This window comes from Camellia sinensis, chromosome 9 (genome assembly GCF_055761805.1).
Source record: "Camellia sinensis isolate YWXY chromosome 9, ASM5576180v1, whole genome shotgun sequence".
NCBI classification, from domain to species: Eukaryota; Viridiplantae; Streptophyta; class Magnoliopsida; order Ericales; family Theaceae; genus Camellia; species Camellia sinensis.
The window spans coordinates 142,705,694-142,727,550 of NC_138969.1; the positions used below are offsets into that span (position 1 = coordinate 142,705,694).

At 33.2% G+C, this 21,857-nt stretch overlaps 1 protein-coding gene across 5 annotated transcripts in view; it reads left to right on the forward strand.

The window, feature by feature from the left end:
* The first annotated feature begins 369 nt into the window (after positions 1-369).
* LOC114290289 (glutamate receptor 2.2) overlaps positions 370-21,857 on the forward strand; it is a 29,571-nt gene continuing 8,083 nt past the window's right edge. For 3 of the 5 annotated variants that reach the window (XM_082887739.1, XM_082887737.1, XM_082887738.1), the window contains exons 1-3: positions 371-768; positions 12,565-13,856; positions 14,849-15,158. In XM_082887739.1, the coding sequence (XP_082743865.1) occupies positions 489-768; positions 12,565-13,856; positions 14,849-15,158 (1,882 nt within the window). In that variant the 5' untranslated portion in view covers positions 371-488. Of the gene's footprint in view, positions 769-12,564; positions 13,857-14,848; positions 15,159-21,857 lie in introns of those variants that run through there. The other 2 variants (XM_082887741.1, XM_082887740.1) reach the window with 2 other exon arrangements.

The window sequence follows — 21,857 nt, forward strand, 5'->3', positions numbered from 1 at the left end:
TTTCTTCCGTGTCTTCTTAATTTGAAATGAAAATATAGCAGGAATTTGTACAAAATTATATAGAATTAACAAATTTTAGTCAGCAGCCTAATTGATCAGTCAATTTTATCTCTCAATTAATCCAACCCAACTCATTCACCTTATTAAACCACACAAGTTGAGTTGATGCTAGATGTCTAATTTTTTGATACATCCCTACACATAACCACTTTTCTAAAAAAAAAAAAAGAACCAAACCAACACAACCCAACAAATAAATTAAAAAAAAAAAAAAAAAGCAACAACAACAACAACAACAACCACCACCACCAAACTAACATAGCCCAACAAATAGATAAGAAAAGGAAAAAAAAAAAAAAAAAGGAAAGAAAAGTACAATTGGAGAAATTCGAGCCTTGATTTGTCAAGACCCCAAGCATTAGTCTTAGCATAAAATGTGCAACCTAGGTTGTTAAAGCAACAGAGAGAGAGAGAACAACCTAGCAAAAATGTTAAAGCAAAAGTTCGTTTCCCAATCTACTCCTTTCCTCGCACCTATTCTCACATACTTTCTTCTCATTTTTTGGCACCATGGAATCATTACAGTTGCTCAAAGCAAAAGCACAACGCGCATCGGTGCGATCATCAATGTTGATTCCCGTATTGGGAAAGAAGTAATAACTGCAATGGAAATGGCTGTTCAAAGCTCCAACAGTATCTCAGTGGATCACATGTTTTCTCTCCATTATCGACACCCTGGTAGCAACCCTCTCCAAACAGCTCATGCCGGTAAGTCATATTTATTGCCTCTTCCTGACACTCCGTCAGGGGGTAGAGAGGGGTTTTTTTTCAAATTAAGGCCTCGTTTGGCAAGAGACTATTTTAGCCAATTAGTCAAAAAGTTACTAAATTAGCCAAAAAGTCAACAACCCATACCAAAAAAGTCAAAGATTCTCTTTTCTCTCTACTTTTTGCACATCTTTTCGTAATTAGCCAAAAAGTCATCCCAAACATACAAGTTTTTTTTACCTACCTTTTTAGCCAAATAGTAAAAAAGTTACTAAATTAGCCTGTTCCCGAACGAGACCTAAATCAAATTAGTAACTTAATTTCCAAACTAAGTTTAGTTTGGACGGAATTTTCAAACTAGGATAAAGCGCTATTACAAACCACGCTTTCACTGTTCCTAGGCCTGTCTTGCGGGAAATTTGAGAAATAGTAAAAACGTGGTTACAAATCACACTTTTAATTAAGAAAGCGTGGTTACAAACTACGCTTTTAATTTTTTTTTTTCTTCATAAAACGTGATTCCAAACCACGCTTTATAAATTTTTTTGAGAAAATGTGATTTGAAATCACGCTTTCAACTCACTCTACGCACTCACTCTTTTTTTTCTCTCTCTCTCTCTCTCATCACACACACATACAAAACCCCACACACACGCGCACCAAACCAATATAATTTTCAATATATATAAATTTTATTTTATAAAATTAAGATCAATATTAAATATATATATATATATATATAATTTATAATAACAAATAATAATCAATTATATGAAATTAAAACCAATATTTTTAAATAATTTTTTTTTAAAATATTTTTTTTAATTATTTTTTTTCAAATATTTTTTTTTCTATTAATTTTTTTTTTTCAATTAATCTTTTATTTCAATTAAATTTTTTTCAAATATTTTTTTTACCAATTAAATTTTTTTTTCAAATAATTTTTTTTCCAATTATTTTTTTCAAATAATTTTTTTTAAATTAATTTTTTTTAAATTATTTTTTTTTCAATTATAATATGTGTGATCCCATTGTTATAAATAATAAAAATAAATATCAATATTTTACGCTTGAACAAAAATATTTTTTATTTTATGTTTTTAAAATTTTTTAAACATTTTGTTCAAAGCAAACGCGTTTGTAATTTATGTTTTTCTAAAAATAAATAAAAACCAGTTTATAAAATTTTTGTAAACATAAACAAAAAACGTAAACGTTACCAAACGCTACCTTAGTGTTTAGGGATAAAATTTATTTTTTTTTTATTTTAGGGTTTAGGGTTTAATTCTTAAAATTTATTTATTTTTATTTTAGGGTTTAAGATTTATGGTTTAATTCTTAAAATTTATTTTAACTTCAATTTTATAAAAAAAATAAATTTAAGAATTAAACTATAAATCCTAAACCCTAAAATAAATAAATTTTATCCCTAAACACTAAGGTAGCGTTTGGTAACGTTTACGTTTTTGGTTTATGTTTACAAAAATTTTATAAACTGGTTTTTATTTATTTTTAAAAAAACATAAATTACAGACGCGTTTAGTTTGAATAAAATATTTAAAAAATTTTACAAACATAAAATAAAAAATATGTTTGTTCGGGCCTAAAATATTTATTTATTTTTATGATTTATGACAATGGGATCACACATATTATAATTGAAAAATAAAATAATTAAAAAAAATTTAATTTAAAAAAAATTTAATTGAAAAAAATAATTGAAAAAAAAAATTATTTGAAAATATTGGTCTTAATTTCATATACTTGATTATTATTTGTTATTATAAATTATTATATATATATATATATATGTATATATTAATATTGGTCTTAATTTTATAAAATAAAATTTATATATATTAAAAATTATATTGGTTTGGTGTGTGTGGGGGCTCTGGTGTGTGTGTGTGTTGAGTGTTTGTGTGTCAGAGAGAGAGAGAGAGAGAGAGAGAGAAAAAAAAAGAGAAGAGTGAGTGCGTAGAATGAGTTGAAAGCGTGATTCCAAATCAAGTTTTCTCAAAAAAATTTATAAACCGTGGTTTGAAATCACATTTTATGAAAAAAAAATAATTTTTAAAAGCGTGGTTTATAACAACGCTTTCTTAATTAAAAGCGTGGTTTGTAACCACGCTTTTACTATTTCACAAAATTTTCGCGGGAGAGGCCTAGGAACAGTGAAAGCATGGTTTGTAATAGCGCTTTAGCCTAGTTTGGGAATTCCGTCCAAACTATGCCTAGTTTGAGAATTAAGTTGCTAATTTGACTTAATTTAGGAAAAGCCCCGATAGAGAGAGCTAATTGAATGAGTACGACAACCAAGACTCAATTATTACTCTTTCTGTCTCAAAATAATGGTCTCTTTTAAAAAATTTAACTTTTTATAATAGTACAATTATTGTATTTAAAAAAAATTAATTTTACAAAACTACCCTTTGATAGGATATTTTTTTTGGAAAATATCAATGCCATAATTGTATTTTTTATATTGTTAATGAATTTAAAATAATGACAAAATAAGAAATTTATATTATTTTTGTACTTAACTTTTGAAAATGGACTAATGTTTTGGAATAATAAAAAATAAAATAAGGAACTAATATTTTGGGACGGATGAAGTATTAATTTTAGGATTAAAATGGTAGTTTGTGGTTGAAGCACTTTACCCTTTACGGTCCAAATATAATCAGAAAGACCTTATGCAATTTTAAACTAGAGTGACATTGTTAGGGTTTTCATCCAAAATAACGAAAAGTGTATCACACACTCCATTTTTTAGAGAGTTTGATTTTCTAAAAAAATAAAGTAAAATTAATGCAACAAAAAGGCAATTTTATTCCATTTTCTTTAAACTTAAAATTAGATTAATATGGTAATTAATATAAAATATAACTAAGGATTGATCTAAAATAAAAAATACAATTAAGAACTTATTTAAAATATAAAATACAATTAAGAATTTATTTAAAATATAATTAAATAAAAATACAAAAAAATATAATCATTAAGAATTGATTTAAATATAATTAAATTAAAATTAGATTAACATGTTAAAAATTGCAATAAATAATTAATAATTTAGAATTAATTGTGATGTAAAATATAATTAAATTAAAATTAGTTTAAAATGTTAGGAATTACAATAAATAATTAAATATTTTAAATTAATTGTGATATGAAATATAATTAAATTAAAATTAGAATAGAAAGTTAAAAATTACAATAAATAATTAAAATTTTATAATTATTTAATACCTAGTCCTTAATTTCGTTAAACAAGTAGTAGACTCGGAGTATCCGATGTTTCAAAATTAATGACAAATTAATTAAGAAGTATCAAATATTTTTGATGACTATTTGATACATATCTGTGAATTTTTCAAAAATAGGATAAAGTACCGATAGGTCTTAATAATTGGATTTAATTTCCATAAAATCTTATTAAAAATAAATTATAGTAAAATCGTTGCTAAAACTAATTTTTTGTGACCATTTTTGCATATATCGCTAAAAATTGACAATTAGTGACTTTTTTTTATCACGATTTTTATGAATTGTCGTTAAAACTTGCAATTTGTGACATTTTTCCGTGACAAAATTTTCAAACTGTCGCTGAAAATTAAAAATTAGTGACCTTTTTTCGACCTTTTTTTTTTTTAAATTATCGCTAAAATTTATAATTATTGACATTTTTGTGACAATTTTTAAATTGTTACTGAAAATTAACATTTAATGACTTTTTTTTAATAGTATTTGATGAAAAACGCCATTAATTCTCATAAGACCTACTGAATAATAGATTCTCCTATTAAAATCTACACATAAATCCCCTTAAAATATATCACTATCAGATACAAATGTGCCATCCAATTTGAACTATCCATGCTTTATAGAGTTTAGGATATATGAAGAAAGACCCATACCAAATTTACAAGCTCCAAAAATGAAGGACTAAAGAATGAAACTCAAAGAAAGGCAGAGAATATGTTTTGGTGACAGAAAAGCATGACGAAGTCATATTTTTAAGTTTCCATCAAGTTTGGTCAAACACGAATTTAATCCATGTGTCCATATTTCACATGACAAATCTTTACACAACCTGGCCATCAAATGTCATCTTTGAATAATTATCATTATGTCTATGTTTGGGAAGTTGGGTTTGAGGAGTTTTTTGTCTAAAATAGCTACAAAAAATAAAATAGACTTTTTACCCTAATAAAAAAAAATATTACATATAACCCATAATCATTACATTCTTTATCTCACAAAAAGGCCAGAAAAGCCAAAAGCCCTTTCCAAACCAGACTTTTTAGTCCCAGGCTAAAATAGTAAAAAAAAATCAAAAAATTAAAATGCTAATCCTCTTCTCAAACGAAGCTTACATATGAGTGCAAAAAATTACCTTATTCATGCCAAGATTCTACAGTTTAGCAACTTGCAAGACAAAGATGATGTTTGATACGTTGATCCAGTATTTCAAACTGAATGTATTAAATGATAATTATTTAAATTCGTTTGATAATCATAATTGATATCACTTAAAAATTTAAATATATTTTAAAATGTAGGTTAAAGTTTTAAAAAATTTTAAGTCATATGAAACTTATTTAATTCTAAAGGAATTTATTAATATTAAATATAAGTATTGATATACATTATAAGCTTACCACCACTATCACCATCATTACCACTATCACCACCGCCACAACCACCACTAGTATGCCACCGCCACCGCCACAACCACCACTAGTATGCCACCGCCACCGCCACCGCCACAACCACCACTACTGCTACTACTACCACTACAGTCGCCGTCGTCACCACTACCACCATTATGCCACCACCACCACTAGGGATGGCCACAAGGCGGATTTGCCATTCTTTGCCCCTGCCCCCACCCCTGCCCTGGTGGACAAACTCCGCCCTCGCCTCACCCCTGCTACGGGTGGAATTTTTCAACCCCATTTCCACTTTCGCGGATACCAATACCCGCAGATATCTGACTACATTTCAAATAGCCAAAAAAAATAAAAATTGAGAACTATTTAAATTCTTAGCATAGTAATAATTTTCCTTATTTCCATTTATATAAACAATGAGACTCTTAGAATTATTATTTATTTATATTTCAATAGAATCACAGGCTTTTAATATTTTTTTCTTGTATCTAATTATATTATATATATACATATATATTATTTATTTATATATTGCTAATTATGTCGAGTCGGGTTTGGATTGGGTGAGGCGATACGTGCCCCCGCCCTACCCCCCTCCCCCCTCCCCCCGGGTTGCGGGTGACCAAACCATAAACTACCCCCGCCCCACATAAGTGTTGGGGTGGATAAAATCCGCCAAATTTGGGTGGGTATGGGCGGGCCTCTACAAATTGGATTAAAATGGCCAACCCTAACCACCACCGCCACCACCACCACCACTACCTTCATTATTATTAGAGGAAATATCATTTTGCCCTCCAAACTTTCACTCATTTTTCAATTTGACATCTAAACTTCGATTAATATCAATTTTAGACCCAAACTTTTGAAATTTTGATTAATTTGGCCCATACTGTCACATTCCGTCTACAATTGGATGGAATGTGCTGAAGTGGAACCAAAGCTCATTAGAAATTTCATTTTATCCCCAAACTATACCTTAAAAATCAATTTGTCCCCCAAATTAAAAATCAATTTGCCCTCCAAACTATACCTTAAAAATCAATTTACCACCACGTCAGCATATTCCGTCTAATTGTAGATAGAATATGATGGTAGGGGCCAAATTGATCAAAATTTTGAAAGTTTAAGTGTAAAATTGATATTAATTGAAGTCTGGAGGTCAAATTGAAAAACACATGAAAGTTTGGGAGGCAAAATGATATTTTTTCTAATTATTATCATTATTGCCTTAAGCACCACCATCATTTTACTTCCACTACTATCACTATTGCCACTGCCACTGCCACCACCATCACAATCACCATCAAACATCACCACCACTACTACCACCACCATCACAATCACAATCACCATCACCACCACCATCACAATATAAAAATTGAATACAATTTGAAAATAATAAATTTTAAAATTTGATCTTATATATATGAAATAATTTATTATTAGTTCAGTAATTAAATTTTTATCAAACATTTTTTCAGCTTAAAAAATTAGCATTCAGTTTTCAATACTTTAATTTTTAATTTTATCAAACATCGAAAATTTTAAGTAATTTGAACTTACTTAATTCTAACTAAATTTATTAATATTAAAAATAAGCATCGGTATACACTATTATAAATTCATTACCACCACTGCTATCACTACCATTACCACTACCACTACTACCACCACGACCACGCCACCACCACTACCACCACTACCACCATCATGCCACTGCCACCACTATTACCACCACTACTACCACTATCGCTATCGATACCACCAACAATCCACCACCATGCCACCGCCACCACCACCTACCACTACTATTGTTACCACTATTACTACCATCATACCATCGCCACCACTACCACCACTACTGTTACCACTACCCTCATCATCATTATGATTATTGCCTCAAGCACCACCATCATGCCACCTCCACCACTATTACTACCACTACTACCACTACTACCACTATCGCTATCGATACCACCAACAATCCACCACCATGCCACCGCCACCACCACCACCTACCACTACTATTGTTACCACTATTACTACCATCATACCATCGCCACCACTACCACCTCTACTATTACCACTACCCTCATTATCATTATGATTATTGCCTCAAGCACCACCATTATTTTATTATCACTACCATCTTTACTGCTACCACCACCACTACTACCACTGCCATTTCACTGCCACCACCACCATACCATCATCATACCACTACCACCACCATTACAACATAAATATTGAAATATATAATTTGAAAATAATAAATTTCAAATTTGGTTTTATGCATATCAAACAACTTATTTTTAGTTCAACACTTAAATTTTTATTAAATTGTTTTTCATCTTAAAAAATTTAGTATTTAGTTTTCAGTATTTAATTTTCAGTTTTCAACTTTATCAAACATCATCGAGGTCTTAACACTACCAAAAAGAGAAAAGGTAACGGTGACATAGGGGAGAGAAATATTAGCCAAGTAAGGCGATTGGTTGGGCTTTCGAAAAATATAGTCTTGCCCCCAAATATTCAAATTTCAAAGTATCTAGTGGCCTTTGTGCAAATATGCAACGTTATGTTCCCTTAAGCACAATTAATTATTCTTAATCCATCTTAATAATATTAATACAAATACATATAGCGTAGAGAATCTATTTCTCTAATCTTACGTGGAAATAAAAAGTTGTTTGTGTGTATCGATTAAGCAACAAACGAGCTTAAATTAGTTAATAACTTAATTAAACAAGTAATTGTGCCATAGTTATAATTAATTAAAGTTCAAATTTCCTGATCCTTAAACCTACCTTACCCCACTTTACCACCCCCACCTCCACCTTCATATTCTCTCCTCAACACCATTCTCAAACCCCAAGTCTTCTTTTCTACTATCAGCCCCTTCTCCTACCTTAGCTACACTTCCTACTGCCTCAATACTTCCTCTTCTTACAAATCTCTCTCAATCGTGACCATAGTCAAATTAATTTTTCTAGGTCATTAACGTTTTCCATCTGCAAATACTTTCACTATCTATATACGACAATGAATCTCATGGATCCACATTTATCATTGAATTTGTTTAATCTATTTTATTATTTATATATAAAAAATAGTGAAATGCACCATGCCACATAAAAACCAAAAGGCAAGACGTGGTGATTTTTTAATGAAATAATCCAATGATACACAGTAGTCTTGTATTTAATTTTTACCTATTTTGTTTATTGCAACAACCTCAACAAAACATGAAAGATGACTATAATTAATCAAGCAAAAAAATGCCAATTAGAAAGGGCTAATTAAGAAGTTGGTTTTATTATTAGAAGAAGTGCCTTAATTCAGTCTTTGGTAAGACCAAAATCACTACCTTCTTCTTTCCATAATCAGATCAACGCATCAACAAAGTCTTCTTCTCCCTCTGATTTCTTTCTTGTAGAATCAAGATGCTCATCAAGTACCATTTCAAAGTAATCATCAAGGTTCCCAAACATTTCTCCCGCCTTCTCCTTAGCCCGCTAAATCCATCTACAACCCATTCCACAGATGGGAAAAAAAGTCTTCAGAAGAGAAACTATCCATCATTTTCATGGTCTCACCAATGACATCTTCAAACTTTTGACCCTTAAAATTCTTTCCTTCATAGCTCTTGTCGAAAGCAACCTCACACACAATCCCTTCTACCATAGTAAATATCCTCTCATTGAGATTAACCTTGTTGGGAGATGCTTTGGAGGACATAGACTTAATGAAACGATTGATCTCAACTTCTCTCGTGCGATAAAATAGTTTCACTCTCTTCGGACTAAAAAGCTTAAAAACCAAGAGTTTGCGCAAGGCATGCCCTTGATTGTTGTAGGGGGAGAAGGCGATGTCCAGGAAGCTTTATTTTATTTTATTTTATTTTTTCCATCTGCGAAAGTCAGTTATTAGTTATTAAATTAGCACCTATGGGAGTTAGCCTCCCCACCTTTTACAAGCACAAGTGCTTGGCCTTTTAATTCGACTCCTTGTAAAGAGAGTTGATTCCATGACCTCCCCATAAGGACAAAGCCCTTAGGAAAGTCATAGTGGCCAACTAGGTTAAGCAGTTGAGGCCGTGAGTTTTAAGGGCTTGTTTGGCGATTTTGGAGAAGGAGACGACTAGGGTTGGGATGGCGTATAACGCCATGCCTTTTATTACTTGAATGACATTACCATATCCATTATTATTACCCAATTCCATCAAGGAATGTGTGGAAACTATAATCATTAACATCAATAAATAATAAAAGTTCCCTATCATTCATACATGTGATGCAAAATGAATTACAATTAAATGAAAATGCCCATAGGCTTACATTAATATATTAAAAGAAAGGGCTTAACCCATTTTACATTGATGGCTTTCTGCCTACAAATATCAAGCCTCTTGGCCAACAATCAAAAGACGCTACGATCTTGAGCAAGTCTTCAACTTCATATATGAAAAATGATTAACAATGTGAGAAGAACATAAAATCCAATAGAGATCCCAATGACTCTAAACAATAACAACACTTAAATAGTTATGACCATGAATGCTTCAATGTGACTTTTCATAACCAAATTACCCATACATAGGTATATCTCTTCCCAAAAGAATCATTCTTAAACTATTTTAAGAAAATAATTCTTAACGTCTACATCAATTTGATTACAAAAGAGTATCAACTACACTATTTTTCAAAAGAAAACCCACACTACCATGACAGCAGCGTCTACATCATCCTACCACCGAACACAACCTTACCTTCCAACATCATTAAGTATGTCAATTACCAACTTCTGAACACTGAGAGTCAATAGGACATCTCACACATTTCCAACTACTACAAGTATCACAATTTGTAGACACATATACCAATGACAAAGAAATAAACACACAAGCATCTCGTGGTCTTGCCAAACCCCACATCACAAATATCAGCCTGCTTTACCAGGTTCTATCTGGAAGGAACACATTACCTTTATATAACATCAGCCTACTTTATTGGATGCTAATCGGAATAGCATATTTTCTCGCTTTACCGGTTGCTAATCGGAAGGATCGCATTACCTCAACATAGCACGATAATATCCACCAAATCAAATTTCCACTTCATTCTAGATTACACAATTAATCCACAACACATAATATGTGTATTCTAATTTAACAACAGTCAATACCATCCTCTGCCAATGGCTAAGGACAAAACCTCTAAACAATAATACACAACCCTCATAATAAGACAACATAATTCTCATAATGAAGGATCACATAGCTTTCTTAGTTAATTCCCCCAATTCTCATAATAAAACTCCACAACCGATTCAATGATTTTAAAACATCAACTCTTCTTACTTCTCATTTTATAAAGAGTTTTACAAACTTCTTTTTATTTATTTTGAAACCAATTCCAGTTATTCCCAATCTTCCATACTCATAATAATTTGCCAATGCCCTTTTTACTTATCAAAATTTCAAATTTGTTGATATACAATCATCACTCAACACATACACAACACTAATTAAATCCCATTCCTCAAAACAAATAATAAAAATTAGGGCTTCAAGTTTTAGCATCCTAAGCATGCTCAATAACACTTATTTGACATAATCAAGCACAAAACACAAGTTTAAACTCATAATGCTCAAACCCTAAACCCCCACCTTCATGTTCTTAGAAAAACCTCAAAACAACCATGTTTTTATGCAATAAAAATTACCACGTGTCTATTTATAGAGAGGTATTGTAAATAATTAAAGAAATTCCTACCTCTAAGCAAGAGGAGTAAAATCCCCAAAAGTCAAAAGTGGTGAAACGATGATCTGCTCAGATTAGAATGATGCCCTCAACGTGCTCTATAATCTATCTCAAAGGATCAAGGTGAGGGGATAACCTGAAATGGATAGATCTAAGAGTTTGCATAAAAAAGCTTGAGTTAGAAAGAGAAGATGGTGGTCATGGCATAAAGGGAAGAAAGAGAGAGAGAGAGAGAGAGAGAGAGAGTGTGTGTGTGTGTGTAAAAGGGCCTATACATAGTACAAGGACAAAAGTGTGTTTAGCCCTAAAGTCAACTTAAAATATACCTTAAAAATTCCAAAAAGTATGGCCCAAAAACATGGTAGAATTTCCCAACTTTTTGTCAATGACTTCTTAAAGAGGATGTGTCGACAACTTATTGCAATGGTGCCCCAAGCAAGAGTAAAACAGACTTGGTGTCGACACCAACAAGCCCCAGTGTCGACACCATAAAGTAGTGTCGCACTATACGCCACTCAAATCTAGTGGTGTCGACCCTAGAAAGCAAAAACAAAAGAGAAAATAAATGTTGACCCCAAGAGGCTGAGTGTCGACACTCAGAACATAAATTCAAGGTTCCAAAGCACCTTTTCGACAAAACTAAGCGCAAATGAGCAACCCCAACAAAGTATAGATCAAATTCTCACTCAACCAACACAATGATACACCGCCAAAAAGATCTCAATAACAAAATGATGAAATTAAACACATTTAATTAATTTATGAAGCACAAGTGTTACATCGTGCCAAGTTCGAGAAGCATAAAAGGGCCATAATTTTGGGAGAGTTGCCATAAGGAATTCCAAAACTGCGCTTTCGGGTTTTCAACATTGCAAGCTTCTTCTTCATTTTTTTTCTTTAATTTTATTTTTCATTGCTCTAACATTTTCCCGTATCGCCCCTTTCGAGTTTTTAGTGTAGTTATCTCTCTTAAGGATAGTATTTCTTTAGTTTGTTCATGTACACCCAAAACAAGCATTAGTTTCTTCTATTTTCATCTTTTATTAGTTTTTGGTTTTCTTTAAATATAAGTGTTTTAATTACTCATTTCAAGGAAGCACTACATAGGTCAAGGAGGGCTACAAAGGTTAAGGAGGGTGGATGTGGGGTTGATGGTAGCTGGTTGGTTGAGAAGGGGTGACAAATGAGGAATGATAGCCAAAGATGGAGGGTTGAAGAAGAAAAAGAGTAAAAAGAGATAAATGTTTTTGCATTGTATTTCAATTTCTCAACCTATTGTAATTATTTTTTATTCTTACCTTAGCTTCCATTTTTTTGAAATTTCTCGAAAAAATATAAATGTATATTTTCAATAGCTGAAAAGCTTATTAAACAGGATAAAGTTCAAGTGATCATTGCCATGGAGACATGGATAGAAACATTGTTAGTAGCGGAGATTTGCAACCAAGCTCAAGTGCCAATTATCTCATTTGCGACAACTGGCATTGCATCAATGGCACCATTACAATGGCCTTTCTTGGTACAGATGGCAACCAATGTTACTGAACAAATGAGATTCATTGCCGCAATTTCCCAGTTCTTCCAATGGCGACGTGTTATAGTAATTTATGAATTGGATAGATATGGTGGTGATTCTGGAATGTTTGCTGCATTAGCCGATCAAATTCAAAATGTAAACTTGGAGATTGAGCATCGTTTGATTGTTCCCCCAATCTCTTCTCTGGCTGATCCGAAAAGACTTGTTCGTGAAGAGCTAGCCAAGTTAACGAGCAAACAATCCAGGGTTTTCATCGTCCTTCAGTCATCTTTATCACTGACGATACATTTGTTCAAAGAAGCAAAGAGGATGGGACTTATGGGAAAAGATTCAGTATGGATAGTTACAGACATTATTGGAAACATGCTCGATTATGTGAATACTTCTGTCATCTCTTCCATGGAAGGTGTTATAGGAATCAAGACTTATTTTGTTAAAGACAAAAGGCCTTTCATAAGCTTCAATCGACACTTCAAAGAGATATTTCAATCCAAGTACCCCGAGGAATATAATTTTGAGCCTGGAATACATGCAATAAGAGCATTTGATAGCATTATTGTTATTACGAATGCCTTGAATAGCATACGTGGCAACAATAGGTCTCCATCAATGCTTCTCAAAAGCATATTGCTGAGCAATTTTACTAGTTTAAGTGGCAGAATTCACTTCCAAAGTAGACAATTATGGCAATCACCACTATTTTCCATTGTTAATGTCATTGGAAAGAGTTATAAAGAACTTGGGTTTTGGTCATCAAAGTTTGGTTTCACAGAGAACAACAAGAGCATTAATGATGATGGTAGTGATGACAACATGGAAGCGTTGGAAGATTTAGTAACTTGGACGGGAAACCTAAAACATACCCCAAAAGGACGGGTAATGCTTACTAATACAAAAGAGATGAGAATTGGAGTACCAAGTAAAACTGCTTTTGAAAAATTTGTGAAGGTGGAAGCAATTAGTAATTCAACTGAGAAGAGGTATTCTGGTTTTTGCATTGATGTTTTTGAGGAGGTCTTAAAAATTGTTCAGAAGAAATATCCCATACGTGTTGAATATTTTCCCTACGATGGCACATATGAGGGACTAATTGATGAAGTCTTTTACAAGGTAACCCCATCCCTCTAGTCTCTTTCTAAGTGATCATATGATGCACACAACACAAACAAATTTAAATGTACCAAATGTTTTTGTTAAGTGATGCAAGATAATTATGGATAGATTAAGATTTCTTTCTAGTTTACTAAAGTAGACTAGACAAACTATCTAGTTTATAAAGAAGGTTTATTATATATCTCACTTCAATGATTTGGCCTGTTTATTTTTCAGACCTGTTGATCTCGTATCTCATATACTAGTAACTACATAATTTTATCATTTTTTTAATAGACAACAAGTATAATTTTGAAAATTGACCATTTATTTTTATGAAGATTAAGTTAATGAAATCATATGGATACGATTAGCAGTTCAAATTCCCCTCCCCCCATTAATCTACACATAAGTGGCTAAAAGATAAACAAAACATAGTATTAGAGCATGCCCGTAGTAGGCTTGGACTGTCCACTGCACTTTAGTGACTTAAGAGAATCCTACTTATATTGATATGCTTGAGAACTTTTTCATTTTATGTTCATATTATTTGTTGGCTCTTATTTCAAATAAAGATAAACATTAAAGGTTGTGAGATATTTTTCTCCTATTTCAAAAAACTTTTCACTAATTACACTTCCTTTTTAACTTCTTTTAATAGTTATTTATTTATTTTTGATCTGACAAAAAAAGATCCATTGATGCAAATAAAAAATACAATGTGTACAAACACATTACATCAAGAAGACCGTACCCAAAAAAAAAAGGAAAAGGAAAAGAAAAAAGTTAAGTCGAAAAATAACATTAATTAAAGATCATATCCCAATTAAGTAGGCAAATGAACTCAAGCTAATCATATGCAAAGACAATCATCATTGCTTAATAACTAGGTTCCTTAAAGCATCATATATAAACATCTAAGTTTCTTTAGCATTTGTCTTTCTTTATTGAATTGAATGCGATAATAGCTTTATGTTGTTGACTATGTATGGAATGGAACAATATTGAAGACTTTTGATGCTGCCATTGGCGATATAACAATATTGGCCAATCGATCAAAGTATGTGGAATTCACTCAACCATTTATAGAGTCACGACTAACTATGATAGTTACAGCAAAGCCTGAAGCTCAGAAAGCATGGATGTTCTTGAGGCCATTCACCAAGGAAATGTGGGTATTTACTAGTGTAATCTTGTTCTACACTGTCTTCATAGTTTGGCTTTTGGAGCGCCAATCAAATCCAGAATTTGAAGGCCCATGGAGGAATCAGCTTGCGACAGCTTTGTGGTTCACTTACTCATCGCTTTTCTTCACTCAAAGTAAGTCTCTTATTTTAAAAATTATTATCTAGTGTTGTTGGAGAGCAACTAGAACACTCAACCACACTAAAGGTTGATGATGGCTATGCATATTAAGAACAAAAACAATAACTAGAACAAGTATTAGAGAATGTAGAGAGAGATTGAGAGAGAGAGAGAGAGAGAGAGAGAGAGATAATTAAACATACAAGACACTAATAATTTACATAGTTCGGCAAAGCCTACTGTGGGATCTCCTAGGAGGGGGGGTCTGAGTGCGCCTAACAATTAGAACCCTCTAGGTCTGGTTCCACAAGTGCAATGTGAAACATAATGAGAGTCCAAATCTGGAAAATCCATAGAAAATATACTAATCACAAGAAATGCCAAAAATGGACTACATCACCAAACTCAGAGTCGCCACCTAATCTTTTGAGAAAACTAGAAAATCCATGACTCGTGCAAAAGGCTACTGTCTATCGTAACCATAGTGTCTCGACTTAGGAACTTAGGTATGAGGGGGGAAAGGCCATGAATTGAGCACCCCTACTCACCTGATCAAATATTGGCCTTTATTAATTCTAGATATGAGATTTATTACCGATATATGCTCTTATTTCGATTATTAATGCTAAAATTGCTATGTGAAACAAACAAATATAGACTAAATCACTTACTTTGGAATGCTTTGATTTCATTCTTTAAGAAAAGAGTTTGAAAAAGTGCAACTCAAAGAAAAGATGAGTCCACATGCATGGAAATCAATATCATCCTAACTTAAGTGAAATAATCTCCATCCGCTGGCATCCATAGAGATATATCAAGTAAGCAAGTAGCCGCATGATAAGAACGCTAGACATAGTAAAGAAAACACACAGTTGGGATGCAAAGATAAAATAACCTCACCTAGTACTCCTTCGCACCATGTTAAGCAAAAAAGATTAGAAAAATATGCATGATCTTAGATGCAAAGAAACTAATGCAACACACAAAAAATAAAACTAAAGACTTGGCTACTAACATGTGATATATGAACCATCTCAAGACATGGGGTAGTGCATATAATCACATAAAAGATAAAGAGAAGAGAGATAGAACGAACCAAGCCTTATGCATGAAAAATGGATGCAAAATATGAGTAAATGATGAATAAAGAAAAATATGATGCCAAGAATATAAAAAGGTCTAAATAAAAGGGATAGTAAGAGATGAGATGGATATACATACATTTATACTAATGGAGAGCAAAATGGCAAAGATAATGGAAGCTAACTATATTAACAAAGCTATAAAATAAAACACAAGAAAAGCTACCAAACATCACATGATACTATATGATGATCATAGAAACAAACAAATAAAGAATGAAAATGAATCAAATCCACCATTCTCATCATGGAAGAGATGAGATGATGATCTTCCTCAATCACCAATGGATATAGAAGATCACATGATGATCATAGAAGCAAAACAATGATGAGAGCTACCATACTCATCATAGAACAAGGGATGAGATGATAGACTTCCTTGCTCATCAAAGATATGAAAAATCAAGGATAATCATAGAAGAAAAATACATAAAATTGAAGCTAAACAAGAAGCAAATCAAAGAAGTGAATATGAATCTACATCATCTTTCACGGAAAAGAGTAAATAGATAGCCAAATCCATGTTACAAGTAGATGGAGATAGTATATTACAAGTCACTTCTAGGTGGAAACCATGTTTAGCTTCCAAGAAAGTAGAGAGAACATGAGAGTAAATAAGAGAAAGTGAAAGAAAATAGAATCTATAAATCTCTAACCACCAATTTAGACCTATAAATCACCCAATTAATTTCACAAAGCAACCCAAATTCTTTGTGAACATGGATTGAATCATGTAATTAAACTTGTTTGGATGATGAGAAAATTAGTGAGAAAGTGATGGAAAATGAAAGAAAATGAAAGCAAACAAGAGAATTGTGAACATAAAACATAGGGCAGGACTAGAACCCTCTATACAAGTCTAAAACTAATCTAAATCAGAATCTAGAGTGTTTGAGAGGTGAGAAAATGAGAGAGAAAGTGTAAGAAAAACTAGAATTCAAACAATCTAACCAATCCTATGGAGGGGTGGCTCATCCCTTCCACTATCTACAATGCCCATTCACATATTAAACGATTAAATTCAATATTTCAAAGTGTTTGGCAAGAGAGAAAATGAGAGAAAATAGAAGAGAAAGTGCAAAGAAAGTTGAAGAACTTACTTCAAGTGATGAAGAAAGGCTTCTTGATTAGCAAACCCTCTTCCAAGCACACTCAAGCTTCTAGGATTAGACTTGAATTCCCAGCAAAAAGTTGCTTTAAGCTTCAAGCTCCAATGGTGTATCTATAGGTTTAAGTATTGAGAGAAAATTTGAAGGTCCCAAAAGGTTTTGAGATCAAAGAGGAGTGTCTCTATGCCTTTGTAAAACCTCTCTCCTTCCCAACTAGTGAAAGAGAGGTGAATTTATAGGCTGAAGGTTACTTGGTCTGTAATTTGCTCAAAAATTATGAAGGTGGCAACCTAACATGCATCGATAAATTTATTAGAAACACCATTGTTTCTCGACAATTTTGTACGGCCAGCCAAAAGATGTTCGACCTTCTCTTTTATGGTCGGCCAGCCAGGATATGGTCGACCAGGCATAAAAGTTTTACAACTGGACTAAATTTTGTCTAGCTGAGATAAATTGTAGGGAAAAGAAGGTTTTTCAAGAGGATTCTCCTATTTTCCATTCATTTCCACTTTGTTTTTGCTCGGTTTAACAAAAATCACAATATTTTGATTGAAAAGATGAGCTTAAACATCATGGAAATGTATCGAATTTATGCACAACAAAAAAATCATTTTAAAAAAATGTTTTTAAAGGTCTGACAACATTTTGTCAAAACGGGTGAAAAAGGTTAGGATCCGCTTTCAAACTCGAGCTTTCTGCTAGAGAAATCTGCTTTCAAACTTGAGATTTCCTCTTTCAAACGCGTTTTGATTTTCATCATTAGGTTCTTAGAAAAGGGTGCCCAAGTCTTAGAGCCGGTCAAAATGGGTGTCTACACCTATCTCTACGAGCAATCCCATAAATACTAGTTTTATTATCAAACTAGATTGAATGCATAAAGAGCTACAATGGTGTTTCTCTGATCTTTCACCAAAACCCATGTATTTCTTGAAACTAAAGTGTCAACCAAGAGGCACCAAGTGACCAAGGGCCGTACCAAAGACTTGAAGGCCTGCCAACAAAACTCCTTTGGGAGGTCCAAGGAACTAAAAAGTTTGACTGAATGATTGAGAGTCTCTATCTATTTATAGTCAACGAAGTCTTCCTAAAACAAAATAGGTTTCTTTTTAATCCAAAACCAATTAGGAAACCCTAAATTCAAAACTTTAGAAAGTACAAACTAAGTCAAATAGGTCTCTCACTAATTCAAACTAATATGGGAGTAACAACCAAGTCAATATTTGACTGCTCGCAAATCCTCTTCCAATTAGGAAATAGAATTTCAAATCCAAATCATATTGAGAGTGGACATTGGGCTAATAATCCAACAAATATCCACCATGGCGACATGTCGAGCTACAACGAGCCAACCAACAAACAAATTGCCACCTTGGTGAGATTTTTAGCTGTTGCATTGAAACAAAAGCTGAACCAAGACAAACAAGAATCCATCTAGGTGAGATACCCAATAATCAAAATCAAACTAAACAAATTCTGCTACACCGAACCCAAATATGGGCACTTAAATTGAATTAGGCTAAGCAAAACGAAATAGCAGAATCAAAGAAGTACTCAAGACACATCGAGCCATCTAAACAAATTGCAGAACAAAACAAGCTAGCTCTTCTAATTTTATGCAATCCCAAACCAAACTTCAAACTTTACCATGGTGCCAAGTTCTTAAATTTGAAAAGCAAAACAAAGGCGCCAAATAAAACAAGTTGTCTTATATAAAACTATGGTGAACAACACAAACAAACCACATAAACCAATGCTAAGAAGACCAATCCAAAATCAATGGAAGCTTCAAATTCTTCATCCAAGCAACTCCACAAGCAATAATCAATTTGCTCGCATCAAGCTTGAACCAAAACAAGAGAGCCCAATGAATAACAATCGAATAAGAGAGTCGAGCAAATTTTGAGAAAATCAAAACAAGGAGTCAACCAAACAAACCAAATAGACTATTGATGCAAACAAGCTATAACCAAATTCCAAAGCACCAAAACAAACTTCAAACAATAATGAAAGAGCCAAATTTTTTGAAGTATTGAGCAAACTTCATAACCAAAGTTTAGAATTCATCAACAGTCTTAGTGACTCAACTGAGTCTCCAAATGATCTATCTTCACCAAATCAAAAGGCCTATGCAAACAAATTTGATATCCAAAGGGAAGATCAAAAAAACAATGAGGAAAGTCACAAGCAATATATCAAAAGCTTACCTCCCAAAAAAGATGAGATCTAGAATCATCATCTTCAAGTTTCCCCTTAAAATTGATAGAAGAGTTCTCTTTGACAATATTCTATTCAATCTTCAAGAACCACCAATGATACAAACTTCAACAGAAGCAAATGAACAAAGCCTAGATCGTTATCCAGACTTTGATACCAATTTGTTGTGCGGAAAGTGACTAGAACACTCAACCACATCAAAGATTGATGATGTCTATGAATATTGAGAACAAGAGCTAGAACAAATATAGAGAATGTATATATATATATATATATAGAGAGAGAGAGAGAGAGACTTAAACATAGAAGACGCACCACAAAATCTGGGATTGCCTCCAAGTTAAGCCCTAAGGCACATGCACCCGAAGATGCTCAAACATGATCCAAGTGGATTAAGGCAAAACAGTGTACCAATCTTCTGATGTAGCATCTGTTGGATTGCCTGCTGTACCAATCTTCTGAAGTAGCATCTCTCATTCTTCCATAATCTCACGAACAAAGTGGAATCGAACATCGGTATGATTCATCTGAGAATGATGCACCTAATTTTTGCAAAGTGAATTGCACCCCTACTATCACAATAGATAATAACATGTTCTTGCTCAATGCCTAGATTTGTTGTCAATCCTTGTAACCAAATGGCCTCATTTGTGGCTTCTGCCACAGCCATATATTCAGCCTTCGTCATTGAAACTGCAACTGTTGACTGCAAAGATGATCAACAACTAACTGGTCCTCCTGAACACATAACCAGTACTAGAATGACATTTATCAAGATCTCCTGTGTAGTCTGAATCAACAAAGCCCACAATAGCATGAGTCACTATGCTTCCTCTCTTGAACTTCAAGCTAAGGTCTATGGTCCCTAGAATATATGATACAATCCACTTTGCTCCTTGGCAATGCTTCTTTCCAAGGTCATGCATGCATCGGCTCACCATACTAACAACACATGAGATATTAAGCCTTATGCACACCATAGCATACATAAGGCTACCAATAAAACTAGCATATGAAATTTAGGCCGTGTACTCTTGTTCCTTATCACTGTAAGGGGATAATGAAGCATTAGGCTTAAAATATGGAGCTAGTGGAGTATTAAAAGTAACAAACTAGTGCTTACCTCTTAATGATGCAACTCATGTAGGCTCCCATACATCAATATGAACATAATCAAGTGTTCCTCGCGTAAGACAAGCTGTTGTCTTAAGCTTGACTCTAGTCTTCTTTTTGATGACACAATGCTCGCAAACGCTAACTTACAAGTTTTAGCCCCTTTTAGTAGACCTTGTGTTGCCAAGCCTTCTCACCGACATGTCCCAAGCACATGTGCCAAAGCCTAGTGCAATATGTGTCAACCTCTTCAAGTTTCTCGCAACTGGGGGCTGCTCCACCCATGACTGTACTCCCCTACAAAAGGTACAAATTATTCTTCTTGTTGCCTCTCATCATGACCTATGCCCCCAATACCACTTTGAGAGCTTAATCTTTCATGGTAATTTTGAAACCCTTGGAATCTAGAGTGCCCAATGAGATGAGATTCTTCTTTAATTCCAATACATAACGTACCTCTATCAAGATTCAAACTATTCTATCATGCAATTTCAGTCAAATGCTTCCTATCTCCATTGTCTTACAGGTGTTGTCATTGCCTATAAGAACTGTTCCACCTTATCACTTTGCAGAGTTAGAAAACCAATCTCGATTGGGACACATATGATAGGTATACCCCGAATCTAAAATCCACTCATTAGAATGGAAAACAAGTGATAAACTAGTCAAAGCAATATCTAAATCATAATCATCACCTTGAGCAACATTGGCTTTAGAAGTCCTTTAGTCTTGCAATTTTGTACAATCAATCTTCCAATGCCCTTTTTCGAGACAAAAGGCACACTTATCTTTAGTAGTTCTTCCTTTGGTTGACGGTCCTCTTGAGTTGGAGAGGGATTTTGCACATCCTTTCGCAGATTGCTTCTTTTTCGATCTCCCCTTAACATGTAAGGCTTCACTAGATGTGTCTTGATGGGCCTGTTTGTCCTTCTTTCGGTACTCATTGTTGATCAAAGTATTAGATACATCATCAAATTTGATCACTTTGTTCCTATATAACATTGTGGTAATCAAGTGCTCATATGTATCGGGCAAGGAATTCAACAAGAGCAAAGCCCAATCGTCATCATCGATTTCGACATTCAAATTGAGTAGATCAAGAAGAATTTTATTAAAGTCATTCAAGTGTTTGG